The sequence below is a fragment of the Agrilus planipennis genome, unplaced genomic scaffold (genome assembly GCF_000699045.2).
Source record: "Agrilus planipennis isolate EAB-ADULT unplaced genomic scaffold, Apla_2.0 scaffold181, whole genome shotgun sequence".
Classification (NCBI taxonomy): Eukaryota; Metazoa; Arthropoda; class Insecta; order Coleoptera; family Buprestidae; genus Agrilus; species Agrilus planipennis.
In genome coordinates this window covers 89,985-112,348 of record NW_020438858.1, presented here as the reverse complement: position 1 = coordinate 112,348, position 22,364 = coordinate 89,985, and the positions used below count along the sequence as shown (strand labels likewise).

General features: G+C 31.3%; 2 protein-coding genes across 8 annotated transcripts in view; one reads left to right on the top strand and one right to left on the bottom strand.

Moving 5' to 3' along the window:
* The window catches only part of LOC108739277 (solute carrier family 12 member 4), a 61,341-nt gene extending 60,213 nt beyond the window's left edge, over positions 1–1,128 (top strand). For 4 of the 7 annotated variants that reach the window (XM_018473105.1, XM_018473110.1, XM_018473111.1 and 1 more), the window contains one exon: positions 12–1,126. In XM_018473105.1, coding sequence (XP_018328607.1) covers positions 12–103 — 92 coding nt within the window. In that variant the 3' untranslated portion in view covers positions 104–1,126. Of the gene's footprint in view, positions 1–11 lie in introns of all 7 variants that reach the window. The other 3 variants (XM_018473106.1, XM_018473108.1, XM_018473107.1) reach the window with 3 other exon arrangements.
* Positions 1,129–2,420: 1,292 nt separating this feature from the next.
* Positions 2,421–22,002, bottom strand: LOC108739292 (dual specificity protein phosphatase 10). Its single transcript, XM_018473135.2, has 4 exons — positions 21,384–22,002; positions 18,838–19,465; positions 10,308–10,652; positions 2,421–3,500 (listed from the first exon to the last, which is right to left on the bottom strand). Exons 2-4 carry the CDS (start codon positions 19,427–19,429, stop codon positions 3,205–3,207), a joined length of 1,233 nt encoding a protein of 410 aa, XP_018328637.1. The 5' UTR covers positions 19,430–19,465; positions 21,384–22,002; the 3' UTR covers positions 2,421–3,204.
* Positions 22,003–22,364: the final 362 nt, after the last annotated feature.

Sequence of the window (22,364 nt, the reverse complement as noted above, 5' to 3'; positions counted from 1 at the left end):
GTTGTTTGTAGATATGGAATTTTTAGAAGTGTTAACTGAAGGCTTAGAAAAAGTACTAATGGTTCGAGGAGGCGGGCGTGAAGTAATTACAATTTATTCATAAAATGAAACAACTAAATTCAAAAAAAGTGTAGATTTAAAAACTGTAGGTTAAAGACCGATCGACATTTCTATTGTAGTTGATAGTCACTTTAATGTGATTCTACCAAAGAGGTACTCATTTACTCTAGTAATATAGAATACTAATTAAACTAGTACTTATGACAAAAGCTTGTCGACTTCACGGACTGTGATAGTCTAAGAGATAAAACACTGCAGTCGCCAAAATACTATCAGTTTCTTTTTAATTGAAAATAATATTTCATCAGGTGCAAGTGCTCACTTTTGTATATCACAATGCGATAATGTGTCCATTTCAGCATTAAATACTGTCTCTACAGCAATTGTTGCCCTTATTCAAACTAAAAAAACGGAACTATGTGGGTAGTTCTGTTTTAAATTATATCTATAAATGTTGATAAATAGTATAATGTTGTTTCGATTTATAGTTGTACTTATGTGTATTAAATGACATAACACTGTAAAATTACTTGATTACTTATTCTGTAGCTTGCATTTCATATTACTGAAATCTAAAATTGAGCAATACTAAATAATAAAAAGTTAATTTTAAATGAAGACCTAAGAAAACTGAGGTGATAGGATTAAAATATTATCTATAATTAATACAGGTAGAAGTCTGAAAGACAGGCTCTTAGTAAGTGACAGTGGAAAAACTGCAACTTAATGAAAATATTTATGACCAACTCACTGTCCTTAGTAAGATAGTGTTTACTAGTGATCTCATAGCCTTAAAGGTACCTTGAAGTATTAAAATTTATCTATTTACATTAAACTTATGGTATATGTATATACAAATGAAATCAAAAATTCTACTCCAGTTTGAACATATTCGTACTTAACTGTCTTCTTTTTATAGTGACAACTTCTGTTGTTGTTTGATTGTTAAAAATTATCGTTTTAAAGTACTATACGTGCCTCTTTGTTGAATGTTTCATCATGTTTTGTAATCTATAGTGAATTTATTTTATTTGATTATCATTGTTGTTCATCATTTAAAACCATAAAAAACAAATAAAATGTAAGTGTAAAATTATTGTAATTATTTCAAATCACATAGTTGCGTTAAAAATAATAACATTCAAAACTCAGTTGCATACACCATTTAATTTATTTAAACAATTGCTTTATCTCAATTAATATTAGGAACATAGGTGCATAAATGATTTGATCTATCGACTAACCGTCTTTTAAACCCGAACGTTAAGGGTGAAGGCATCAACTAGCACAATTTTATTTAGAAGTTGGGTATTTAAAAATGACAAATATATAGCTTTTTTCAAGACAAAATGAATAGTTAAAATTGCTACAGTATACACTTCAAGTACCTACCTATCACCACAAATAAACAATCGTAAACCTCTCAATAGTAAAATACATAAATAAAAACAAGTAAAACAGCGAATATAGAAATACATACTGAACAAAATAAAACACTACATAAACGTGGACCAGAAATGAAAACATTTGGTCTTGTCCACGCAAACAATAAAAATAAAATTCGAAATATCTAACCAACAAATCAAAGCATGTAAACAAAGATGGCCGTTACCTGTTGCCACATGAGATCTTGGACCTTTCGCCTAACCTCATAGACCTGCAGTAGCTACACAAAACACACATAATGTTTAATAACCGATTTCGTTTACGATGCTGTTAAAAAAAACGTATATTCTATTAATGATATTTAAAACACAGTACAAACGACACACATTAAATTTTTTATAACATTTTTACCAAAAAACCACGAAAGAAGAGATCGACCGGCACGCTTCTTTAAAATTAGTCATAAGTAGATCCAGGGTGGCAAGCTAAGCCTGCACTAAACGTGGCAAAAATGAATAACCCCACTATAATTCAAAATTTTTTACTTTTAAAAATTAAAAAGTGCGCCTAATTTATATTTAAAAAATACAAAAACCGCTGTAATACAAAATATTAATATGAAACAATAAAAGCTTGCGGTNAAGAAAAACATTCGCTGTAATACAAAATATTAATATGAAACAATAAAAGCTTGCGGTTAAAAAATAAATATTGAACAAAATGCATTAAAATGCAAATTTGAAATATAATTGTGCGATTTTCGAAATGTATATTTAAATTACTTGGATACTGTAAAACGTAGGTTTTGTCTATAGAGTATGGCTTCTTTTGGTGATAACTCTGTATTTATGATATCAACAAACCACACAGGCGTCACGAATGGGAGCTGATAATGTAATTAAAATATAATGGCAGGTAATACTCACTTACCTCCTGTATGAGGATAAGTGTGTAAATGAAATAAAACATACAAATTTTAAGGTAGTTCTTTAGTTTAGTTTGACCAAATTGGAGTACAAAACATAATATGTAGTTAAATGTTGTTTTTTTCTAATAAATTTATACCCCATTAGAACACTAGGGTAAATCTAAACAGTACATAAAATTTTGCTACACTGTTTCTTTTTTTTTTGTTAATGTACAAACATTAGTATTTATCCACGTTTCATATGTTTATATGTATTTATACATAATCGTAGTGAGCGTGAGTACGGCACAGCCCTAAAAATTCACGTGGTTCGTACATATTTTCAAAATAAATGAACACCTTTTACACAAACTTGGAACGAATTTAAATAATTCAACACAACACTTTAAGTGAAAACATAAAATAAATATAAGGAAATATGTTTAGGAAGAAAAAACCGCACCAGAAAATTAACTTAAAAATAATAAAGTAACTTATTGGCATTCTTTTTCAAATTAATCATTTTCCACTTGTGCTACAATACATTTTAATACGATAAAAAAAAAATAAAAAAGTAAAAAAGCACTCTTCGATCAACTTGATGCGGCTTTTTCTTGAAAAAAAAAAAAGACATCTATTACAAACCCACAACAGGCTGCAACCTAAACTATACAAAATAGACTTTGTAATGAGCTTATGTTTCTTAAGAGGATTATCTACAATATCTTTTTCTGGTTACACAGCCTTAATCCCAAATATGCGACTAGATTTAACATGAATGGCAATAAATTCTTTGCACATTTACACTATACAGCTCCATTCCCACCGAAAACAACGTCCTTTAATTACACTTAAACACTGCAGCCATGAGATATTTCGTCGCTGGGCTGCTGACTCCAGCGACAAGGGTGACACTGTGACTTATATTCAGGGTCTCCACCCCGTAAACTCTGCTCTAACTCCATTAATTGTCCCATGAAATTTAAATTAGGTGAGATAATTGGCCTTACAGCCTTTACTAGCTTATAAGCTTCTATCATAGACAAATGCTTGTACTTCATGATGTATGCAATTGCAATCGTTGCACTACGGGAAACCCCCGCCTGACAGTGAACCAGAACGCGTGTTCCTTTTTTCCTTGCTTCTTCTGAAATTAAGAAAAAATATCTATTACGAAATCCATCTACTTAATCTTAATTTCTAATGAAAATTTCTCATCTCCAGCCTTTTTCTATTTTGCCGAATATCTTAAGTAAAAATTTTCCTATTAAAATTATTAAAAGTAATGCTTGGGGTAATTCCTTTCACACTAATAAACCTTTTCTGTAAAAAATACATATATTAAAAACAAAAGCTGTTTAATTATCTTCCTACCTATGTATATGAGTTTTATTATCTGAATAAAAATTAATGCGTTACCTATTTCATTCTTGTCAATAAGGCACAAAACGGAGTAGCTGTGCATAAACGGTATGTCTCAGTATGAGGGGGAGGGGATTTGGTAAAAGGTTATTCCAAACCACTTACGGTAAGAGGGGTTGATACCTGAGCAATGTGCATTTTTAATATTAAAACTGAAGATTTTTAGTGTAAAAAATATTGCATGTAGGTAACAGAAACATCCAATTAACTACATGCAATAGTAGGACTCAAAAAGTAATAGACAGCTTGAATGAATGACAAACCCGCCCACAATTACTGTTTCAGATGATTTTAAATAAGAAATAAAATTAAAATAAAACTTCTATAAAAATTTACTTTCAAAAATGTTAAATAGGCCACGTTGTTCTAAGGGGGTTCTCCAAGGATAAAACGATGGTAGACCACTTGATTATAATTGTGCAAATACTAGGTCGTAGATACATAATCCTTAAAGTAAGTGCTGCTTGATAATATGTCGTTATAAAAAGATACTTAACAGAAAAAAATCCACTATAACGGTATATAAAACTACCAAACAATAAGCTCATCGTCACTCGTACTTTTATTTTATATAGAACAATTTTAAATAAAATTTATTCAATAAATTACTTTATTTTACTCGATTATGAATAGCTTTACCAAATTCTCTCCAGAGTACATTTTTTAAAAAACAAAATTTTATTTTCGTTTATCGGCAATGTTCTTATTGAATGCCACACACAATGTAGTTACTATACTAATTCTCTACTTACATTACAGAGTGAGGTACTTAAAATATTTAAATTAATTGACTAATTAATTAATGTACTTACTAGTTGATTATTTATTAACTACCCCAAAAACGAGTGAGCTTTTTTTTTTGTTTTGTACATTTACATATTTATTAAATAGATGTCTTCAGACTTATTTGAACGATCTCCGAACTTTCTAAAAATTTGAATGCTAACCCTAATTATAAATAGCGCGTAAAGCATTTTTTTTACTTAAATAGGCACTTGAAATTCAATTTCTTCTTTCAGATACGAAAAGGAATTTAAAAAGCTAAATTTTAATCCCATTCAATTTAATAAGTGTTAAAGATTTTACAGAAAACAATACAGTAGACGCTCGGTTGTGTGAACATCTTTTATATCCATTACAATGAACACAAATGAACAGTGGCAACCTCGATTAAATAAACAGCTTTTTTCGGTATTTTCTCAGAAACTTCATCAGTTGGATTTCAATATTCATAGCTTACAGTATACATATGTATGTATGTATGTATTTATTTATTGCGACTAACTAGCAGAGTATTAATTATTGTTGTTATTTACACAATTGTTTGTTTGTAAAAGAAAAACATTAAATAAAAATTATTGACACTATCTAACAAAAGGAATGAAAATAATGAAAAGGTGGAATTTAGTTCATCAGATGTTATGCAAGTATGTATTTAATAAGGTTATTAGTATTGAGAATCAATTGGTATTGCGAAAATACAGGGACAAAGCTTTGTAGAAAAACTTAACTGCAAAAAAGTTCAAAAAAAAATAATGCAGTATTTTAATAAGAAATAAAATTATTGTTTTCAACTTTTGATTTTGATTATATGAACAATTCCAATTTATAAACGTTTTTATTTGTTCACATAATCGAACTTTTACAACTTTATTATGCTCTTGGGAGAGATTCTTAGTCTTACTCAAAATAGTCCCCTTTAAACAAATCTACATACTCCCAGATCAAAATATGTTTAAACCAATTGCAAGCATTATTTATTTTGCTATGGAATGGAAACGTTAAAATGATCTCATTGAAGTATTCAACCCTACAAAACGATACGAAAAACCAAAAATCTAGTTGTAAAAATGCTTAAATATTTTTCCTTTCCCGTAACAAATTTCAAAAACGTTTTAGACAATTATTTTATTGCAAATCTATTGTTTCTGATCTCATATTTTTACACATACTCCAAATTGAAAATTAACATGAAAATCTTTTAATATTAGCCATAAATATGTTTTTTTTAATGATGTTAAGATTCCTTCATTTTTACAAAAATATTGATGATTAAACAATTTTGTTTATAGCAAAATCTGCATTCAAGAATACAATACCTAGTTAGAAAGTTTTGCACATATTCATTTGGTTATTATAAAAGCATTAGCATGAAAACATTAACAATTAAAAAGCAAAGGGCTGCAATAACATAATCGCCTAAAACACTTTTGGAATTTGTTAAGGGACGGGTAATATCTAAGCACTTTAGCAATAATAAAATTATTGGTCTTTCATATTCTTTTTCAGGGTTGCAAATGACCATTTTTGTTTTTTAGAACTAAGTAATTTATACCTAGAAAAAGAATCTTTTCGTCAAAATTATTCAAAAATCTCCAAAAATTTCCATTTTTGCAATTTATTTAAAAAAACTATTTATACAAATATTGGCCGCCTACTTTTAGACCCGGCAGCACGCAGATTTGTTTAAACGGAAGATATATCAGCGGCGAATAGTGAAGAATTCACAATTCTCCCTCGTCGTTTATTTTGATGTTTTGTACACAAAAAAAATATAGGGGTACACTTTTGTTAAATACTACGTTTATTTTTCTTTGCTATTTCACTGTGGTTTTATTCGTACTACTCCACAATACATTCACATATTAAAGAGGGCGAAAAATTGGCGGTTGTTTTTTGAAAAAGTAAATAACTTAACTTTTAATCCCCCCTTTTGGTTATGATATCACACTGCATATGCATATTAATACACATTACAAAAATACATATGTATGTATTGTATATCTAATGAAACCTATTTAATACTTAAAAAAAAATAAAAAGCAAATTTGGATAGAAAGAAAAATGAAGAAGTCCTGTGACCTTTGTTTTTTACTTAAATGGTTCATGTTTATACCAAGTCTCTTTTTTATTTAAATGGTTTATACCTAGTTTCTCATCATTGATATTCTAACCATTATTGGAGCCCCCAATTTAGAAATGACGTGATATCCTCTCGCAAGAGATGATTGCTACGATTACGATGACGTAGGGTGCGCACCCCTTCATAAAATCTGAGTAACGCGATGATTTCATTCTGACCGCCTTTAGTCATTTCCCGTATCGTAAGCCAAATAAACAGTTTAATAATTCAATTAGGCCTTTGTTTACGTATTATGTACCGTAAGAGATAATGCACACCACAGACTCAACCCTACAAAGTTATGAATGGCTACTGTATGTACGCAGTTCGATAGGTACACACAGTCACTCACAAACGATAGGACCCCGAAAAAAATTGCACTCTCAAAATTTAATTACTTAATAAAGGATCAAATACTCATAACTTATGCCATGAACAATATGACATAGGGTAAATAATAACTCTTTTAATTTTTAAGACAGGTTTTGAAAAAAAAAAAAACATGAAAATGTTCCTTATACTTATTTTGTGAGTAACTGTATAGATAGATATTTATACGTATGGGAAGCGTAATGTAACGACAAAAGCTGGTTGGCTAGCATGGCGGGAGCAAAGCCAACAGCTGAGCAGCTATATAAACCCGAGATCGTCCTTGTCAACGGCTTGAGTCATTCAAAGGTATTACTCATCAAGCGGGCCGTTGCCCGTCAAACACACACAAACAAATAGGCACGTGTACCTACGTCTATATTCGCGTATCCGTGTACAACCGTGTGAGTCACAGCAGTCGGCCTATTTATACAGGGTGTCAATTTATTATTGTCATATGGATATTTCTACTTTAAAAATATTCAAAATTAATATACCTATACTTAGTTGTATTATATGTGTACATATAACAAACAAATCTTAAAAGTTTTGTATTATAATTGGGTATTACTCAATACGGTAGAAAAATAATATAACAATTACAAAAATCTTAGGCAGTTAAAAAGACGTAAAAATGAAATTATTTTCTTTATAAATTGTGTTATAATGAATAAACCCGACAAACATTTAAATCATCGCGTCTTTCGAGTGAAATTACGCAAATGCAATTAATTACCACATATTAGGAAACGTAGAGAATTAAAAAAAAATTAAATCAGCAATTACACAGGAATTCCAGCTGGTCTAGCAGAATATTTTTGTGCTGAACAATAACTTCATTGCGTGTAATCTAATTAATCACTTGCACTAAGAAGAAAAAACGCCATTCATATTATTCATTCTTACTGAAAAGTCCGGCAGTGTTGACACAGCAGCAGATTGTATACATAAATAAAATGAATAAGCGTTTGAATGTAATACATATTAAGACTTAATCGCATTTAGCGCGAAAATTTTCAATTTTTAAAGACAGAAAAAAATCAAAAATAATCTACCAAAAAAAATTTGTAGTCCAAAAATACCTATTTACATTACAATCATACACATTTTGGAGCATTTATTAGTGTAAAGAGATATTTAAAAAGGGAAACAAGGGTTTAAGGAAATGTGATGTTTGAACTTCATTAATTTTATTTTAATCGTTTTCTTAACATTTTCTTTTTTATTTTATGTATCTTCTTGCTTTATTAATATGTGTTGGTATGCTATCATTAATAGTAATAAATCATGCAGAAAACGTAACGAAGGGTGAAGGGGTCCAAATAGACGATATTTTGAGTTCTTTCCAAAAATATTTTTGCCTACTGGAGACTATTGTTAGGGTAGAACAAGATTTTAGAAAGCAGGAGACCCTTTTTTTACATATAGCTCTCATTCAAAACATCCTAAAGAATAAGTTCCCAGAAATATTACAATCCCAACGGTTTTAAATACATACATACATAACAATCCTGTTGATTGCTTCATTTTTTTAATAATAAACTACACTACATTAATTTTTTGTAAGTAAATGCAAATTTTTTCATTAATCTATCTCACCCACAAGATGAATTTTATGTTTGATTTTTAGTTTAGTTTAATATGTATTTTTGTTTCTTGTTCCTGTTTGTGAATGCAAATACATACATAACATATGTACAATACATCCACACAGCTTTAAATGCTATCTAACTCCACCTCCGTATGGAAAACAAACTAACGTAACCTAATCTAAAATAGGAAAACGTAGCTTAATCAGTAATTAGGCTATATTAGGTTAGGGTTAGGTTAGGTTATGTTACGCTAGTTACTTTTTAATTATAGCATTGTAATTTTGACTTACAATTTCAGATCACGATAACAGACAATGTTATGTAAGTACTTCGTTCGTGATGTCTTTTCCTACTGTAAACTTGTAATCCTAGGTCAATAGACTTTTTTCCTGCCTTCCGTAATAAGACAGTAAGAATTTATAGCGGACATAATTCCGTATAAAAACTAAAGCAATTGATTATCGCTGCAGCTAATTTTTCCGCAAAAAATAGAAATTCGAATTTAAGAGACAAATTACACGGTAAAACCCGCCCTCGAAGAAAAAATCAAATTAAACTGAGAAATTCGAGTTAAAGAGTTTAGAATACAACATGTAAAACAATATGTACGTCAAGGAAAAAAATATTAATGTTAAAAAAAATTTCTGGTACACTGCATATGCATATTAATACACATTACAAAAATACATATGTATGTATTGTATATCTAATGAAACCTATTTAATACTTAAAAAAAAATAAAAANTCTTGTGCCCCAATTCTATATAGTTAATTGAACTCAGCTTTAATTTTTGGGAGAATTTTAATTTAAAAAGGCAAAAAACTGAACGATCTGAACGTACTTTAGTCCAAAAAGTCCACATTATTGACGGTACACAACTACTCTAAAAAATTTTTAAAGGATTTTTACCTAACGCGCAATCATCGGAAAATACCTTCAACTATCTATGCATTATAAACATTGATTTACATTATTCATCCATTATGAGTCATTTATCCGTATAGATTAGCTTATGATTTTAATTTTTTTATAATACGTCTTTGAATGTGTAATAGTTCTTGTTCGGAATTATGAACCACATACGTACATACCTAAGTTGGTATACGGTAGATGAAATGCATCATATTATTGGGATGTAGGGAGCTGAGCGGTAAAAAGGGGAATAAAATGATGGTACATTTCCGTTTAAAAATTTAACAGCAGTTTGCAATGGAATTAACTAATTACACACATGTGTTTAAATAACAACAATAATTTTCGTCTTCTACTATATGTATTTGCTATCACAATTATCTAATATTTTTAATATCAGCATTTACGCAAACTGTTGATAAAGATACTCGATTTAATCATAAATAAGTTATGTAATTGAATGTTGAATCAGCAAACGAAATAGGCACTTATTGTTAGTAAATTAATTAACGGAAAAATTGACTGATAATTTGTTCCGATAATACATCTGGAGAATCGAAAAGATAATTAATAATACAGTTTCTTTAATTACATATCCTTTTCGATAGTCCATAATATCCTCGGAAGAAATTAACAGAGATAATTGCTCAGGGTCTAAAAAAAATTCTGATGGTTTTCTCTGATACGTTTACTTCAATTAAGGGCTGGAGAAGAAAACAAAGAGAAAAAATTAATTAAACAAAAAAAAAAACTTACCGATAAATTCGAAGGCTTCTTCGAAATACTGCTTTAAGTTTTGCTGTCCAGAATCAGAGGCAGGTATTTGTTTATATGTGATACCACATTTCTCGTGGTAGCCTGGTAGTTGTGAGGTGACGTTAAGGACACACGTTGTGCCCAAGTCTTTAAGGCAGGATAGATCGGCTGCGTCTCTACTATTACCCAGGTACAAGAAGGGAAGGACCCGCGAGGCAGGATGATTATCTATGTCCGCCAAGGCAGGACAAGACGCTGATGAAGGAATACCACGTGATGACAAACCATTAACTAACGTGCTTTCACAGAACTCTTTATGTTTCCTATGAAACTCTTTGTGACCCCCTGTAACAAAAAAATACCAACTAAATTCAACCCTTGTACTGAAAACGAATATTTTTTATAGTTTAGTGTTAATAACCGGATATGTCGACCTTGTTTCGTAGCATGAATCACTTCTTCTGCTATATATTCGAAGTGTTTGCGTTCGTTATCCCCGCGAATGAATTCATTCAGATAAAAACAAACGTGAGGTGCCAAAGGAAGTAAAACATCCTGAATTTTTCTACATGTGTATTAACAGAGCTAACCAGCTAAAAAAAAAACATTATCACTTACTACGCAAAGGATGTGCTCGCAACTTATCGTATGAATTACCGAACGAACTCATTGATTAGAATTAACGTTATGATGAAACGCGAATGTAATAATACTATTTCGTAAATAAAACAATGGATGCCATATTGGGAGTTAAATTACTATGCTCGCGATAATATTGAATAAGTTGTGTAGGTACAAAAGAAGAAACAATTGTCGTACATGGTTCTTAGGCATTAATAAATAAAACCGGTTGTATAATATGCAACAACAGGCGCCTATAAAATATTACATTAACATTTCAAAAATTGTTCGTTAAAAAAACACATACTACCCCAAGAGGGCCATACTATTACACATATCCTCAAAATCAGGTAGTAAATTTATACAGTTAATTATAGTAAGGAATTTGTTGCATTCTACGAAGGTCTGGCAAAGTTGTCGTTACAAATGCTTTAACAAAAAATAATAAAAGTAGGTATGTAACTCACTGGTTAGATTTTGATGGTTTTGCCTTAATAAAAGGCAAGATTTTGGTTTTTTAATCCTCATATTAGGTTAATAAGTGTTATGAACTAACTATTTAAAAACATATGTGTGTATGTAGAAAAAACGGTAACTGAATGAATGCGATTCGCGACAACACATAAAACTCGACGTACCTGCTGCACGAAAGCGGTTGCTACTTGTGAAAATAATAATTATTGTAATCGTTTTACAAACGAGCAATGGAAGGGGAGCCCAAGTATGCGTCATACGTTTATTGTACCCATTGTACGATTTAAAGCATGCTTTGCTTTGCGTCATCGGCGTCACTACGAAGGCCGAAGTGACCACTGTCTTTTTCTATTTATTACCATAAAATTTTTGTTTACCATCGTCTACTGTCATTTGTTTATGTAAAATATTCCAATGAGTCAAATTCTTACGATTAGCAAATTAAAAACAGATGCCATTTATATTTAGACACTCTGTATATCTACGTAAGTTCTACTTCGCCACAAATTATTGTGTTTCATTATATAACACTGTCAATAGAAAATACTTGCAAGTAATAAGGTATTCAAAAAATATCGATAAAATTATTAATCTTTTTGAGAAATAATTTGAACGTGCAGGTAATTCCCGATCTTAAATAAACGTTGATAGGTTGCAGTGATGTGACTTATTTTAGATACAAGTACAGTAGAACCTCTATAACTCGAACATCAAGTTTTCGACTTATGGAGGATTTTGATTCGACTTGTAGAACTTATGATTTGGTGTACTTACATTGTCGGCAAATCCTTAAAGTCAATAACTTAGTTTTTTTCGAAATATAGACGTAATAAGTTTCAAATTATCGAGTTGTAAAGGTTCCAGATACAGAGGTCCAATTTAATTTTTCGAGTTATAGAGGGATAATATGTATTTTTCGAGTTTTGGAGGTTTCGACTTATCGAGGTTTGACTTAAAGAGGTTCTACTATATCTGAAATACAGATATAAGATTCAAAATACGTATTTTAATCTTGTATAATCTGAAATGCTTTTTTTAAATTTTCATTTTGTAACTTGGATTTAGATACATTCTGTCGGTATCTTAGTATTTATATTTGCTAAAATACTTCTGCTAATTGTCTACCTATGTATTTTTTGAACTGAATGCTCCTTTAAAATTTTAATTGATCAATCCATCAAAAGATTATGCGTGGTTTAGTTTATAGTCTAGTTTGGTAGTCAGAAAATATCAATTATTTAAACAGAATAATCTTTATTTTGTTAACGACTTTGGATAAAAATAATATAATTACACATACAACAAAAGTCAACACAACACCGCAATATTTCAATAACACAATACCGCTCGTTATTTTATATCATCAAATGTCTTAAAGTGGAAACACTAAAATATTGCGGAACTTTGCTAGATGTCATCGATGAAAACCTAAATAGACGTTTTAAAAAGTTTTTGCAGTTAGAGCCTGTAGCAAATGATGCAATATTAGCCTCGGTATCACATCCGTTCTTTAAAATGAAATAGGTACCAAAGGCACAGAAACAACATGTGAAGGAACTTAACACGTAAAATTAATTGATTTGAAAAACAAAAATCGGAGTCTTTAAACGGCAATGGAGAAGACGTAAAAGAAAAGACAAAAGAGGAATCATTACTTGTTTTTATATGACTCTGATTCCTCTATTGATTGACTTAGAAAGACTGCAATATTTAGTGATGGTGCACACGGGAGTAGACAATAAAAAAAGGACAAAAAATACTACAACTTCAGTTTCAACCATCGACGGCATTTTGTACACTAGCTTCTATCTTTGACGCTCGTGTGTATTCGCTTAAAACTGAACGCGTTATTCAACGCCCGTGTGCACCGCCACTTAAATAATAAAGACGTCAGTCTGAAGAATTTTAACGTTTATATCTTATAATAAAAAAATAGTTTTTAAATATAACACCTGTTTGTCAAGTCAAGCCCCTATGGAGCGACTCTTCTCATTTAGGGAGATATGATAATCAGACCTCATCGAAGGAAAATGCGTGATAAAACGTTTGAAGAAAAGTATTTTATTTTAAATAAGTATTTATAGCTTACGTATTTTGTATCTAGTATTTCAGATATCATTACCAAAAAAATCTCGTATCTGATATCTCAAATACGTTATTGAAATGTATCTTCTAGGTTGTATTCCATTTTATAAGGTATCTGGCATATCTCTGATAGTGTGGTACCAAATGCCCTAAAGATAAACGAACACTTTTCCTATAATTTATTCTGTCCTTGGTTTGGCAAAATAAAATAATTACACAAACTGTTACAATTTTAATTATAATATGAATATTAAAAATAAACAATTTATCATACAAATCTTCTTGTACCATAGGTATTATCAAATTTTGCAAATGCACCAATATATTTTATACTATTTATTAGATAAATAAGATGATACTGAAATTGTTACCATTTCTAGAATAAATCTAGGTACTTACTATAAAAAAGTATTCTTTGTCAAATTAAAATAACCATAAGTATTTATGCTTGAAACCGAGAGTATCTATAGCGTGCAGCAACAACCGTAAATTACTCAAGGTTTGCAACTTTCCTTTTTATAATTGTAAAAATTTAAATGTACTTCACAAGAATTTACTTCCTGGCTATAAATAAATTTATTGTTCATTTTTCACCCTGAAATAAAAGTGACTCACTCGAATGAGCAAAATTTAAAAACTCACACTGTATACTATGAAATTTAATTTAATTTCTGTAGTGATTGTTGCCGCACGGACGTGTTCTTCTCCGTCCATGTTTATTGTTATTATAAACAATCAATATTATTATTATTATTATTATATACATTGAATAAGAACGATTTCATTCACCTTTTTAGTAAGAACCATCACTATTCCACGCTACTATGTTGAATAAATACCTGTCTCAAAATTCCACACGAATTTCTCCAATCACATTAAAAAATAAAACTATACGACAATTTGACTGGAGTTCCCTATCTTACCAAGTGCATACAACAATTTCGAAAACTTATAATTTCTTTCCAGAGAAATGATAAATCCGTATACGTAACATGATATATGAATGTAGGGTCAAGGTTCATTCATGTCCACATATACAACTTCTCAGAAATAAACGAAGTTGTATGGAATATACCTGAGAAGGCATTGTTAAGTCTAGTCGTGATTACAATTTTGCTTTGGCTGATTTTCTGGGCAGAGATTATGAGTCATAAATAAAATACAGCACCGTTTGCCAAGTACTATACAGATAAGGCAAAAATTTCACCGGGCATAGAAATTATACATTTCTTAGCCGGGGCATTTTTTATTTTCATTTTACGCCAGCGAAAACGCATAACGGGATTTGTTGTTTCAACCATTGAAAAATTTCCGAATAAAAGCCCTCAGAAGCTTTCAATTGCATTTATTATTTATATGGAAAAATGGATGAAGGTGTTTGTACAAATTCTCCTTTTGTGCCACATCGTACTTTTCAAAAAACAATGCCACTCATTGATGATTGTGTGTAGTAAATATCCCTACGTTCGGTTATCATTGCGCCACTGGTACACTAACTACTAAATTACAATAGAACTTGGTTATAGCGTCATTCTAGAGATCCTCGATATTTTGACGTAATAGCCGAGTCGCCGATTGTCGCTATTCACAATTGTAAACAATACATACGTAACTATTAATACAAGCAGTGCATATCTGGCAAGACAAACTCAATTAGGTATTTCGAAAGCATTTTGCGGTAACTACATTTGTGGTCCATATAGTAATGGTAATAAAGAGTGGAGTTTCTCATAAGTTAGACCCCTGGAATAAAAGCTAAGAAAGGCATCGGGGAGCAGACGAGATCTTTAGCTTTGGTTTGAATCTTAAGAAAATGAATACTAACATTACATGAGACTTGTCTTTATAACCGATTTTGTCATAACGAAGTTGTATTGTATTTCTGTTATTATATTATACCTGTATGTCCCATGATTATATATCAATAAAACTTTACTCTGTAGAAAAAATAATAAAAAAGAACAAAATACACATGCTCTATTTTACCATCTTTTATGATTTGCCAAAAAAGTAGTAATTATAAGCAATTATTTGAATTCCGTTTTTTAATGAATAACAAAAATTTTATGTATGAAAATAATATACCAGCAATGTTTGGTTACTTTGAGGATTTCCCTACATTACATAGCACTTAAAAAATTTTTTATTATTCATTAGATAAGCAATTTTAATTATTTTTTGATTTAATTGTTTATAACGTGGGAGATACAGGGGGTAATAGGGGTAAGTAGGCTAGTGGTGACCTAGTGTTTTTAAATGTAGGCGAACACGAGGAGGCACACCTGAAGATCAAAATTGAAAATTGGGAAAATAGTGATTGTTTATACCAATGAACTGACCGTCAGTAGGTGGACAAGTGGCGTAGAGAGGGGACAGATGAGCATGTTGAACAGTAAAAGTGTTAAAAGCGCGGGAGTGGGGGGGTGCAGTTGCAGAATCTAATAAAAATAATGTACAGATGATGAAACCATCTATAAAGAAGTGAAATGTTATACAGAGACTGTGAAAACTTTCAGTTTAGGTCTACAATTCTTAAGCCTTCCTTTGTTTGAATTGTCTTTTCTTCAAATACTTCGGTAAAAGTTCAATTAGGGCAAGTCAGGTCATGTTTCCCTTAATGACATTAATCGAAGAATGTTGTTATTTGGATGCTTAGGATCATAAAGTTACGATAGGAAAAGACAACACGAACGAAGTGATATCACACCCTTCCTTTTGTTTTCGGGAATGTGGAGCTAAGAAAAGTCCACCTTCCTTGCTTTTGTTTAAGAGAACAAAGAAAGAGGCAAAACGGTCAATTCGTACACATAATTATCATTCACTACATTTGTGCTTGTGTTCGCTCTCAACTAACAACACTTTAATATGTTTTACAAAATCACCTCTATCATACCCACTTCTATTCCTTCCCTCAAACCGTGGCATATAGTAAATAATTAGCCTATTTTTGTCTGTCTATTTGTTTGTTTGTACGGGCCAATCTTCGAAACAATTGAACCGATTTCGATAAGACTTAAGAGGTCATCAATAAAGTACGTCACACTAATTTCGTGAGTAAATGTCTAGATGATGGCTCCCACCCCCTTCGGGTTTCATCGGATCGAAAGATGAGGTCTCCCCTACCACTGTACCATAAACAGTTCGTGGCGGTCTCACCGCCATAAAAAGGTATGGAGGTTAGATGGGGGTGGGGGTAGAGGGGATCGAAAGAGGGTAGGGGGGATCGAAAGAGGATAGTCACCTGAGTAAAACCCCATAAAAAATTTGCGGCGGTCTCACCCCCATAAAAAGTTATGGGGGTTGAAAGTTGATTATTTTGTCAATTTGCATACACTATAATTCAAATAAAATTCAAAAAAAAAAAAAAAAATTTGAAGCGGGTAGAGGTGGGGGATCGAAAGAGGGTAATCACTTGAACAAAAACCGATAACCTAACCTAACCTAACCTACCCTATTGATAAAGATATTTAAATAATGTTTTATATAACTTTCTCAATATTTTTATGTATTTTTCATTAGTTTTACCTTTGAATATTGTTTAAGAATTACTATATAAATATTTACATGCCTAATGTATAAAAATTGGCATATTTATTAACTTTTAACCCCCGTAACTTTTTATGGGGGTGAGACCGCCACGAACTTTTTATGGTACAGTGGTGGGGAAGACCTCCTCTTTCGATCCCCCCACCCCCACCCCGAAAGGAGTGGGGGCCATCATGTAGACCTTTACAATTTCGTGATTTCTAACCCCTCCACATCCTTGTCACAATTGGTCACATTTGTGAGACCCCCCCATCCCTAGTGTGACGTCACATATTTTTCAATTTTACAACTAGAAATGATTAAATTAAAACAGCAATTCCGAAATTAGTTTCATTTCCATTTAAATATAATCAACATCAAATCGAACACGAATAAATTGTCAACTGTAATAATGGACGTTACAAACTTAATGATTTTGAATCCATGGACTTTGAACCGACTTCCTTCAAATTATTTATAATCAGCATAGCAGTCACTTCGTTCTCGTTTGGGTTGTTATTGTCAGGAACAGTCGATGTGTCAACATCTTTTTCATCCAACCATATAGCATCATCGTCATCATCCAAACAAAGAATTTCTCTGACACGTCCAGAAGAAATTCTTTGAGGATGAACCTTTGCGATGGCCAAAAACTCCTTGTTGCCTCTTGTGTGACTGCTTGTGTTAGTTAGTGGTCTTGTATATAAATATATAAGATTTTGAAATGTGACGTCACGTAACTTACGACTCCTCCCACTCCTTGTCACATTTCGTAGACCCTCCCCCCTCTTAACATATGACGTATTTTATGGATGACCTCTAATACTAATGGATAGTTGTCAATAATTGGGACACATCTTTGACACGGAAGTGTTTCAATAGTTTTATAGTTGCAAATAATAAAGCAATTGGTGTTGTATAATGGCTATATATGCGGTGTTTTTCTAATACATATATCACACAAAAAGGAAGTTATCCTCTCTGTCTCAAATAGCTTCTTACAATAAAATAAATGAGATACTTTAATTTATAACAATAAATATTTCTATACACTCGACGTAATTTTTGATCAGGATACTACTTATAAATTCTTTACGTTATAGTAATACATTATTAGTCATCTAAGTTATATCTGACTTTAATTGGCGCTTCCTCAAAAATTTAAAATTATCTGGGACAACATGTAAACACTGTCATTTTCTTGTTTTAGAAGTATTTATATATTTCTAAATTATTTTTAAAAAAGTGAATTAGTTTGTGTTAAATAAATTTACGAAGAAAAAATTCAATGGATATAAAGTAAAGAGAGACCAATTTGCGTTCTCTCCCTTAAAATGTTGCAAACTGAATAAATACAACTATCGTAGGTATATGTACTACACCCAATACCTATGTAACGTATGTATACCCGAAACGATCACATATGTATATATAATAACAACAATTTTTTTTTTTTTAGTCAGTGAAAGATCGTACTAATTATAGACCGGACAATACAATACATTTTCTCAACACAATGACTCAAACAAAAAAAAAAGTTGAGGTCGTTCACAAAATTTACTTTACTGGATAACCTGTAGGTACTAACTAAATTATTAGAAACGATAGGAAATTTCTCTCATGCTAATAAAACCGAAAATTAAAACACGAACTTTCTTGTTTTTTTTTTACTTACGTTGTTACATATGACAACATTATTTTTACTTTAGATACGTAGACAGATATTTTCTACAGCAATCGCGCGTAAGCAAAGTATTAGTCAGAGCTTTAAGTAGCATTTAACGGCGACCTGGTGGGGAAGAAAATAAATTTACCAAAAACTCACCCAAAAGTAGAAATGGATCCCGATTGTCTTCCATAAGGGATGATAGTACAAGTAGAAGGGGATGTGCCATAGTAACCCTTTCTTTATCTGCAGTGCAATCGTCGTAAACGACAACTTCTTTGTATGTTCTTTTCTTGAGCATTTCTTTGCCCTCCCGGGTAACCGCTAGATCAGCGAGGGTAGCTTTGCCCTGTTGCAGTCTTCTGCGATTAAAACGGTCTGAGCAATTAACGTTTATAGCTCCCGTTATATGGCTCATGTTGTAGGATATGAACGGCCGACAATCGAGGATAAGGAAGGACCTCGGGCCAGGCTTAACGTTGTCAATTTTTGCTCTGAGCCCATCAGGATCTAGTATGCCTACTCTTTTGAGTACGAGTGCACGCTGAAGCGTGGCACTCTCGGCACACGGACTCGTGGGCAAACTCACGCTGGAAATCTCCAGTTTGCAACGTTTTGCCGGCTGAAGGAATAACTGGAATTGATGGTGATTTGAGGTCGAGGGACCAGGCTCACTTAGGCTTCTATTCAAAGGTAGCTTGAGACCTTCCCGAGGACGACCGGTCGACAGTTCGAGACATACTGCCGACATGACGCAAACTAACGTCAGCCGCTATATCTGGAATAGCTAAAGAAAACGCAACGTTAATAAGTGCCAAGTTGCTATACACATACGCATACACATCCAGATAATATCTAAATACATTCCTATTTTCACTAATAGACATGAACAAAATAAGCGATATTTCCACAATAGTCGTTTTTCAATATTATCACATCACCTCTACAATTCAACAAAAATCCATGTCACAAGAAGCATACATTTCCATTGATTCCTAGTTCTTTCCATTGACATCCAGCTATTTTCGTTCAAAATGAATAAAAATACTACCTCAATAAGGCCAAAAGCATAAAAATTGAACAGTGAGAAAAGAAACACCAAAACTTTAGTTTACTTTTAATACAGAAACAACTAACATGGTACCTACATGTCCTCTACGAATTCGGTCGTATTTCAAATACAAATTGTAGTTAAAACACTATTGTCATTTAAGTGAAAATATATCTGTTAATTTCAAATTATCTGATAACACAGCAAAAGATAAAAATATACTGAGTGCATATGAGTACCTACGAATATGATACATGAAATGATGTAGTAAAAAACTATATTGTATCTAATATCTAATAGCTAATACAAAATACAATTTTGTTTTTGATCAAAACTTATCGTGTAGGTTATATTTCACAGCAACGAGTTTTTTGATAAGTAGGTAGGTAGGTACCATATAAATTCTTGGTCTCATCTTAAAGTTTACTTAAACTTCTAACAAGTTCTAAAGATTAGTAGCTTATAATAGTCCGTACATGTTTAATTAATGAAACCATACAATTATAGGAAGCTCTTAATACGTATTTTATGTAAAAATATATCAATTAGCATTAATGAAAATATATTATACAACAAATAGTACGAAACTGANTGATTCTCCTTTAGCAAATTATTTACCAGAAGTAGTCCCGAATGAGGTTAAAACTGCCTATTTTCAAGTAATACTACCAAAACAATGGAAATATAGTTCTGCAAGACCTGTTTGTATACATTTAGCAGGCACAGGCGATCATGTAAGAAATTCAAACATTTATAGGAAGCTCTTAATACGTATTTTATGTAAAAATATATCAATTAGCATTAATGAAAATATATTATACAACAAATAGTACGAAACTGAAAAATATACATAGGTACTACGCATATATATAATCCAGATACTACCACGTTTAAGTGAAAAAGTAAGTACTAATTAACTGTTCCAAATTATCGATATATTTTATTATATACGTACTTATGATCATACAAACCGATTGAAAATAGGTATGTTAATGTTCCTTTAAGTACAGCTTTCTCAGCATTTTTTTGTGAAAATTTTTGTAACCATGCACCTATGTAATCTAATTTGTAATAAATAAGTACTACCCATTCTAAGTGATAATGCAGAATTTTGAATGACGCTATCTGCATGAATAAACAAAAAAAATAAAAGCGCAAAAATACCTCCACCGATAATTAAATTAAGCACTTTACTAGTTATTACTTGAGGTAACGTAAGTACATATCTATACATACATCTAAGTAAACAGATATGTGTCACAATACAAAAATGATGAATTGATGACAATTAATTTCGCAACTTAAACAAAACATTTCTAAATTGACAGCAATATATCTACTTGCACTGCAGAAACGAAGAATCGAATTATTAAACATATAAGCGTAATAGCTGGTTAATTAAATTAGGTCGTTTGAAATAATCCTAGATATAAAAATCATCTATTTCATTTTGAAAAAAATTTTATTTTCAAAGTTGCATGGAAACATTATTATTCGAATAAACTGACGCATAATAATCTAATCCAATTAAACTTTAAATATAAGAAAGAGCCTAAAATAAAAACAGAGTATTTAAATTATACCTGCTATCGTGAACATGAATCATGTTTATTTTAATTTGGTACGTTCGATAAGACGTAATGGTATTACTCACCTGTTTAATGTTTAAGGTAATCCTCAAAAAGGAAGTAGTGGAGAAATACAGGGCAACCCTTGCGTACACTAATTTTCATTTGAAATTCGGTTACAAACACACTTGTATCGTTCTAAAGCGGAAATTCGATTCACATTTATTTGTTCTTCACTTTTTGTTTATAAAATAACTATCTACACCACACGCACTGACAATATAACCACAAAGTAACCCGTACGTTCGCAAAGCATCCCGAAATTTACGTGAATTTCTGGGATTTATGAATACACATACACAGCTAGTATTAGCTGTCACGCTGATGACGACTATAGATCTTTAAAATGAGTCATACTTTAGTCGCAGCACACTCTTCGAGCCCGCATTACCTATTGTTATTGTATAGTGCACCTACCCTACAGCTCTACTGCGCATGATTTCTAATTTCGTGATATCTGTTCTGATGACTAATACACTTCTTTTTTTAATACCGATAATTAATTTTGTAGCAATGCTTGCAGCTTACAACCTTGTAATTGAAGATAATTCTTCAATTCACATGGTCCGTTCTGTCTACTACTTATGAATGATTCTTCAAACGCCTATTACAATATCAAAAACGTTAATTATTTAATTTACATTTAAATATTCAAAGCAACATCATTGATTGGTAATTCTTGAATGGACAGGTTGAACCTGAAAAGGTGTACTTAAAGTAACAGTTATAACATGCTATATATTCTTTTACAAATCATGTATATTTTTTTATAAATACAATGTAAATTGTCATAACTATATTTTATTATTAAAAAAAATTACTATTCGAAGGATTCAAAGCACCTGCATTTCATGATAGCAGGTATGCAACCCATTTAACTTTTAAGCATATATAAGAATTTCCATTATAATTGCAGGTATATTATTGTTATTTAAATTCATTTTGAACGTATTGCTCCAAAATCGTAGGTATTTGATTTTAACGGGAGTAAAGATAGTATTTGATAA